Here is a 7,851-nt window from a genome sequence, read left to right on the forward strand (position 1 = left end):
CCATTAAATTAGACATTGATGAACCTGGTTCATCAGTTGATCAAAAGTTGTATAGGGGTATGATTGGTTCACTCTTGTATCTTACTGCCAACAGACCTGACATTATTTTCAGTGTAGGGCTTTATGCTCGTTTTCAAGCAAATCCAAAAGAGTCTCACTTGACTGCTGTCAAGAGGATACTAAGATATCTGAAAGGCACCACTAATTTGTGTCTTTGGTACCCCAAAGGTAGTAATTTCAATCTAGTAGGATATGCTGATGCTGATTATGCAGGTTTCCTAGTAGATAGGAAGAACACCTTAGGTATGGCTCACTTTCTTGGTTCATATCTTGTATCTTGGGCCACTAAAAAGCAAAATTCAATGGCCTTATCCACAGCTGAGGATGAATATGTTGTTGTTGCATCTTGTTGTGCTCAATTGTTATGGATCAAATAGCAGCTGGTAGATTTTGGCATTGAATTTGGTTGCATTCCTATATTCTGTGATAACACTAGTGCTATAAGTATGACAAAGAACCCTGTTCATCATAAGAGGGCTAAGCACATAGATGTTAGACACCACTTCTTAAGAGATAACTATGAGAAAGGATTGATCTCCATAGAATTATGTGCTACTGATAAGCAAATTGCTGACATCATCACTAAAACACTGAGTAGAGAAAACTTTGAAAGGAACATGTTGGACTTAGGGATGATTAAGATCACCTAATAGGTCCAGCTCAGAATGCACAATGAAAAAAAAATGAAAAAAAATTATTTTTTTGGCTAGGAATTCTGAACCTGTGTAAATATCTAGATTGATTCTTACTCAGCTTCATACTTTAATTAGTATACTCCTGTGATATATGTATATATGACTCACTGATCTCTTACAACATTTTCTCTATTATGGCATTTGAATGATGTTCAAGAGAGTTCTATATGAAGAACCTGGTTCATCAGTACGGGTTCATATGAAAGCTCAGGTATGTTTTCTATACTCTGCACAATTAGAAAAATTAATAATTCAATTATGAGCAGATGTCCTATACTTGTCAAATTCCTAGAAAATTCTATCTGTTGAGCATTGAACCAGTTCCGTCCATCTAGAACTCTAAACTGTGATTTTTGCCTAATATCTAGGGAAGCCAAATCTATCATTAAAATTCTGGAATTTCAGTTTGATTAGACTTCTCTTTGACCCCTGAAAAAGCTGTCGTTACTTACTTAATGTCTAATCCACTTTAAATACACACCACATCTCCAGTCTTCTTCATAATTCTAAAACCGTCAAAAATTACTCTTCAATTCTAATTGCCCTCTTCTCCAAAATTCCCAAATTCTCTCAAGAAACGAAGAATCATGTCTAACCCACAAGATCATCCTGGCATTCCTCCACCACTATCTACCTCAAATTCATCCTCATCTACTCCACCCAGTACATCTCCAAAACCTAGGTTTCAAAGACAGAAAATGCTTGCTCAAAAACTGTAGAATCTGGGGCTCTGAGGAAGGTTTTAAATGAAAGGTTGAAAGCTAGCCAAGTGAAAGAAAGCCCAGCTCCAAAGTCTGACTCTAGCTATGAGTCTGAATCCTTTCAATCTGCGACTGAGGGAGATGGACATGGGTCTTCTGGCTCTAAAAAGACTCAAGAATCTCCTTCTGAGGTAAGTTCTTATGTGGTTGAAAACTTAGAAACTAGGTTTGTTCTGGTTGGACCCATTAGGGATGTTGAGTTTCCTGAGATGAGTAGGCGTGGAGGTAAAAAAAAGTCTGAAAAAGAAAAAGAGAAATGGGTGCATGTGGTGAAGAGATGGGAAAAGGGAAGGGAGCATTTCTTGCTATATGTGGGGTTGCACAAGATAGGTTATATGAGAGTGGCATGAAGTCAGGGGGAAGTGGTTCTGGGGAAGCATCCGAGGGGTTGATTCATCTAAGCAAACAAAGAGAAGAACCTGTTTCATCTACTGAAGAAACCTTGGCTGGCCTACTGAAAAAGATTGGGGCAAGTTATGACACAAAGAAACGTAAAGCTATTACACCAAAAGCCCCAAATGTTCCCAAGCCATCCAAGAAAAGAAAAGCCTCATCCCTAACAACTACTGCCTCTTCAGTGCCTAGGGGTAGAGCCACAAGAAGCAGGGTAAAACAGAGTGAAGCTGATCTACAAAAGGCTTTAGAGGAAAGCAAGAAAAAGAAAAAGGATAAGGGAAAGGGCAAGGTTGCAGAAACCTCAGAGGCTGTTGAGGAAGAAGAGATGGAACTGGTCCATCAAGAGAGGGGTACAACAGTGGAGGTCCCTACACCCAAGCCTAAGAAACCCAAGACTTCCTCTAAGAAGTCCTCCTCTGTGCCTGTAGCTGCTGAACCCACACTATCCAAGAGGACAATATCTGCAGTGAAAGCTAAACAAACCAAAGTTTCTGACGATGATGATTGGAGTGGAGAAGAAGAAGAAGAAGATGAATCTGAGAAGGAACAGGATAAGCTTTCCATTTTTGGTAGGAGAAAAATCTTAAAAGGTAGATTGTTGAAGGACCTGGTGGAACCAGGGATGATGAGATTGGTAGACTCTTTGGCTGCTCAGGGATGGAAGGACATGGTCCTTCAGATGGAAGGTAGACTAGATAGAAATGAGTTGATTGAATTTATGGCAAATGCTGTTGTTAAGGATGAAGTTGTCCGTAGCCAGGTGAAGGGAGTTCAAGTGTAGTTTGATGCAGTGAAACTGGGAGAGATTCTAGACATACCCTCTGAAGGGTTTGATGACTACACTAGGCAAAGGTGGCCATGCCTGGACTCCCTCCCCACTGCCCTTGAAATCACCAAAAGGTTCTGTGATTCAGAGAATGTGAATGAAGCCAGAGCTGTGCAGAAGAGTGAGATGAGGCCTCAGCACAAGGTGGTGTTTGTGTTTGTCAACAAGTGTTTATTGCCAAGACAGGAGAGAAGGCACACTGCCAACTACATGGATCTGGTTCTTATGAAATGCCTGGAGAGAGTAAAGCAAATCAACTGGCCTGCCCTTGCAGTCAAACTGCTAGACAGGGTCATAAATGGTTTCAAGGCTCATGCTACCCCATATGGCTTCATACTAACCATAGTTCTGGACAGACTCAATGTGCCTATGAAGAAATGGGAAATAGCCTCGAGCAAAGAACACTTTGGAATCAAAACTCTTCTTGCTTGTGACTATCCAATCAATGCCATCCCAATTGAACCTGGTTCATCCTTGAGGACACCTATCAACAACAAGGTTAGGACTTTGGTTCAGGAATGTGCAGCTAAGGATGCTAAAATTGCTAGGCTCAAGGCTCGTGTGGTTGAAGTAGAAGCTGAGAGGGATGGTCTCAGAATTGAGCTTGCAAAAGAAAATGAGAAGAATGATGGAATTCTTCAGAACATGCTTAATCTTCTCCAAACTCAACCGTCCAGTTCCTCCAAGCCTTAGGACTCCTAGTTTTCGTCTCCTGAACTAGTTCTAGTACCCCAGTGACCCAGATTAGGGAATTTTCTGTTTTTTTGCTCATGGTTTGGATGTTTTTCTTTCTTTTTGTGGATTGTTAATGGAAACATATCTCTCTCAATGACAACTACTGTTTTCTCTTGTTCAATGATTATTCTGACCTTGATAGTTTAAATATGTTTGTTTGATTACTGATGATTGCACCATGATTGCACTTGCAGTTGCCCCAGTGGCCATGGGTACTTATTAAAATTTGGAATTCACACTATGAATGCAACTTTTCGATGATGCCAAAAGGGGGAAGAGATATTGTGCTTTACATATGATTCTGAAATAAGTGATATTTATAACCTAATTAACCTGGTCCTTGATGAAAATAAATTTTTCTAAGTTTAGTAATGATGGTTAAGCTGAGTTCTTACAGGTTTTTTGATCAGTAAAAAGTACAGAGTTTGTCATCATCAAAAAGGGGGAATTTGTTGGCCCAAGAACAGGTGAAGTTTTGAAGAATGACAAATGAACTCAGTCATGGACCAGGTCCATCTTGTGAAGCAATGTAGTGATCAACCTACACATGTGAGATGCAGGTGAAGGAGATAAGTCCTACTAATCAAGCAGCAATATCTCCTGATCTGATCGAAAAGGTTGCATATTGGATAAGGAGAGCAAGTCTCCTTATAGGAAAAGAACACATTCCGAATAAAGAAAGTGTTAGAGTTTGATATCTTCAAGGACTCAACTACGATAGAAGATCAGAAATTGAGTCCCAATCAAACTCTGACTTGTAACCTATTAAATGACAGTGATTGGTCTCTTTTACAGGTATTGCACAAACACAGAAGTTAAATTAAATTGAAAGCAAAAGAGCAAGGAGATTTTGCAAGCAATTTGTGTTAGATTTGAGTGTGCACTCCTAAAGCAACTTGAACGAGATAGAAGAACCAGTTCCATTGTGTTTTTTCTTATTCTAGTTCAATTGTAGTAGGTGGTTTAAAAATGTACCTTTCAGCTTTCATAGAAGCAATTGTATTAGGTACTTTGAGTGTTCAAGTTATAAGCTAACTTGAAGTTGTCGCAACAATTGAGGTTGTGTGCCACAACGGGATTAGAGTTAATCCTTAGGTTTACAAAGTATTTTTGTAAATGCTATTTTGGCTCAGTGATTTTAGTGGAAGTTTGGGAAAATCCTACTAAGTAGTAGTTCATGGTTTTTTCACCTTTTGAGCCGGGTGTTTTCCACGTAAAAATCTCTGTGTTCTTTATTTTATGTACTCTTTATTCCGCAAACAGTAGTAGTTAAAACACCCAGAAGAATCAGGTTCTTCTAGAGCAAAAATTGGGTACCACACAAATCACCCCCCATCTTGTGTGGTATTGATGTTTAGAACATCACGACGTGTCTACAGATGGTGCACATCTTCAGTCTGAAGTCCCACCATTATCGTAAGATGCATAGAGCGTGAGCCTTTCTAATGTCGACGTTAGAGTCAGCGGGCCATCCTAGGAGGTTCTAGGTACTGTGTGGCGAGATGAGCCATCGTCCTTGTGGCCAGTTAATGTTCCCACCTCGCCTACCAATGAAAGAGGTAAGGGGGTTGCCGAGGATAGTTATGAGGCAGGATCCAATCTTGATCCTAATGAGGTTTGAATGATGAGAAAGTGGTTTACTTGCGTTGAAGTCAGGTTAGATGGGTCCTGGAGGACCATCGTGGTTCCTATGGACCGGGACTTGCTGGTGAGTACAGAGAATTTAGTACCCTCCTTAGGTCTACTTTGCTCTAACGTGGAGGATGCCACCTAGGAGGATGCCACTACTAAATTCTCGTAGTTAATTTAGTCACTACTCAAAGTTCAGAGAGATGCAAAGTTCTGAAGATCAAGCATGTGCGGTCCGCAGTCATGTTTGTGCGAACAACACTAGATGCCTCCGTGGCTGTAGTCCATTCTGTGTGGTCCGCGAAGCCTGGTTTTAGAGAGTTGAATTTGCGGAGTCAAGAGCCTAGTGCGGCCGCACACCATTTTGTGTGGTCCGCACTGACCCCGTAGGGGCATTTTTGTCCAATTTTTCTAGCTTAGTATAAATAGAACTTTTTTCCATTTTTAGGGTATCAAATATTATCAGACGTTAGCTGCGCTCATGAGAAGACTTTTCTTAGCCATTTTAGGCATTTTTACTTAGTTTTTATCATTGAATCTTTATATTTGCCTTAGCAATTAATTAATATGTCTTTATCTTCATCTATTTCTCTGTTTTTCTCTTCAAGCATGAGTAGCTAGACCCATTAGCTAGGGTTGTGGCTCAACCCTAGTGTGGGTAATTGATGTGTGTTGTGATTTAAGGTTAGATTGACTATGGGTGTTTGTTATTTGGGTTAATTTCATGGTTTAATCTATGAATTAGTGGTTGCAAACACTAGTTTGTTCTAAGTTGACTTGGGTTCTTCTTGAGAAAGAGAGCCTAAGTCTCCGAAATTGACCCAACAAGAAATTGGGATGGACTCAAGAGAATTGATAGTCCCAATTAAAGTGTTAAACCTCGAGAGAGTAATACCCGACTTGAACCCCAGTTGCTTGAGCAAATTTGCCTACCCTATTGGTCTTGAGAAAGTCAATTGGGCAAAATCACTCTCTCTACCGAGAGGTGTGAGAGTGGTTAAAATTGTGCAACGGTTATAGAATATTACCAAATCATGTCAATCATGCTTTAGGTTCAATTACCCGTCAATTGGCCACCTAGGAGGATGCCACTACCCTAATGCCTTTTAAACTATTAGATACAACTTTTAGCAATTTACTCGTAGTTAATTTAGTAGCAATTGTAATTTGTAGTTTGATAATAATATAATATAAAGAAAACCCAAAAATGATTAGAAGTGATATTTGGAACAAATACGCAATTCCAACCTAAATAGATACTCGACTCCATTCCTAGCTCTCTGTGGAAATCGATCCCGACCCACAAATCGGGTAAAAGTTATTGTGACCCTCTCTTCCTACTTTTTAGTAGTGTGGAGTAGGTTGCAATCACATAGCAGGGCTGGCACTTCAGCACTGCACATAATTTAGTCCTTATTTGAGACAGGTCTGGGTGTGAGCACTGCCAGGGATCCTTGAGGTCCTTAGAGAACTCTGACACACCTAGACATGAACTTGGCTATGGAACTTTGAGCACTTGAGACTACTTCAGGCTTGGAAATTACTTTGGGCCTACTTCAGGCTCCTTATAGTTTAATGTATATTTATAATTGTATAATTCATTCAATTCTTGGTCTGTAATAATTAATTATAAACAAATATTGGGGTGATTAGTAAACTGGGAGGGATTATTATACACATTTTATTGGGGAATGGGTAGATATCCTGCCTATAGGATTTTAAAACAATGCTTACATTCTTAGAAACCATGCCTATAGGACGTTACAATATGTTGTTCATATATCATGCCTATAAGTTGTTGTAATATTTGTTCAATGTTTGTTTGCTTAGACATCATGCCAATAGGATTTAAAAATCAATCCTGCATTCTAATAACATGTCTGTAAATTTGCTGCGATGTTCACTTAGATGTTATGCCCATAGGGTGTAAAGTAACTGAGGTTTAGTTTCCATTATAGCATGTATTCAAATTCATCTCCTTAGAAATTATGCCTATAGGATCTAAAACCAGTTTAGTTATATTTAAAATAAGTTTAACTCACACCTGTAGGTTCTGAATTAGTTTAATTAACTAGCCTACTCGTTTCTTCAACAACGTGTTAATCAATGTTACTAGAAAGCATGCCTATAGGATATGAATTGCCCGTTTAAAATTGTTTACTGTTTTACTGCATTCCTGATCAATGATTAGATATCATGCTCATAGGACATCACTATTATACACCTAGGCAAGCCTGTAGGGCGATTAAAATTCTACAAACTATAAAACTACGCCTTGTTATGTGAGACTGCTCATATTCAACAGGTTAAAAAATCAGTAGGCAAACTGAATAGGTCTTTGACACTTTGGCCCTTACTCATTACTGCATATTTTCTGCTAACCTAGATATCCTGTTCTAGAGTTACTCTTAAATATTTGAACACTGTTGTTTGAGACGTGCACTTACTTGTTCTGTTTGTGGAGGTAAATTGTGAGCCTTTAATTGTTCTCTCTTTAATGCAGTCCTAATTGTTTTTGTTGACGCCTAGATTTTTCTCCTTTAAGTACCTTAGGATGGTCTAGAACTACCTAAATTAGAGGTCCTAAATACCTCCAAGGCCACAAGGAAGGGATGGGTAGTACATGCATAGGATATCTTTCAAGGTTGCTAGAACGCTTTAGGCTTTGACCAAGGGGAGGAAATTGGGTAGTAAGGATATAATGACTGCGTGCTAATGTTACATGTAGCCCCTAATTGAGGAGTGATTA

The 7,851-nt window shown here is 39.3% G+C and overlaps 1 protein-coding gene across 1 annotated transcript; it reads left to right on the plus strand.

Moving 5' to 3' along the window:
* Positions 1-1,772: 1,772 nt before the first annotated feature.
* LOC138873657 (DNA polymerase delta subunit 3-like) lies at positions 1,773-2,693 on the plus strand. Its single transcript, XM_070152133.1, has one exon. The coding sequence runs from the start codon at positions 1,773-1,775 to the stop codon at positions 2,691-2,693; it is 921 nt and encodes a 306-aa protein (XP_070008234.1).
* The last annotated feature ends 5,158 nt before the right edge of the window (positions 2,694-7,851 follow it).

This window comes from Nicotiana sylvestris, chromosome 7, assembly GCF_000393655.2.
Source record: "Nicotiana sylvestris chromosome 7, ASM39365v2, whole genome shotgun sequence".
In the NCBI taxonomy this organism is placed as follows: Eukaryota; Viridiplantae; Streptophyta; class Magnoliopsida; order Solanales; family Solanaceae; genus Nicotiana; species Nicotiana sylvestris.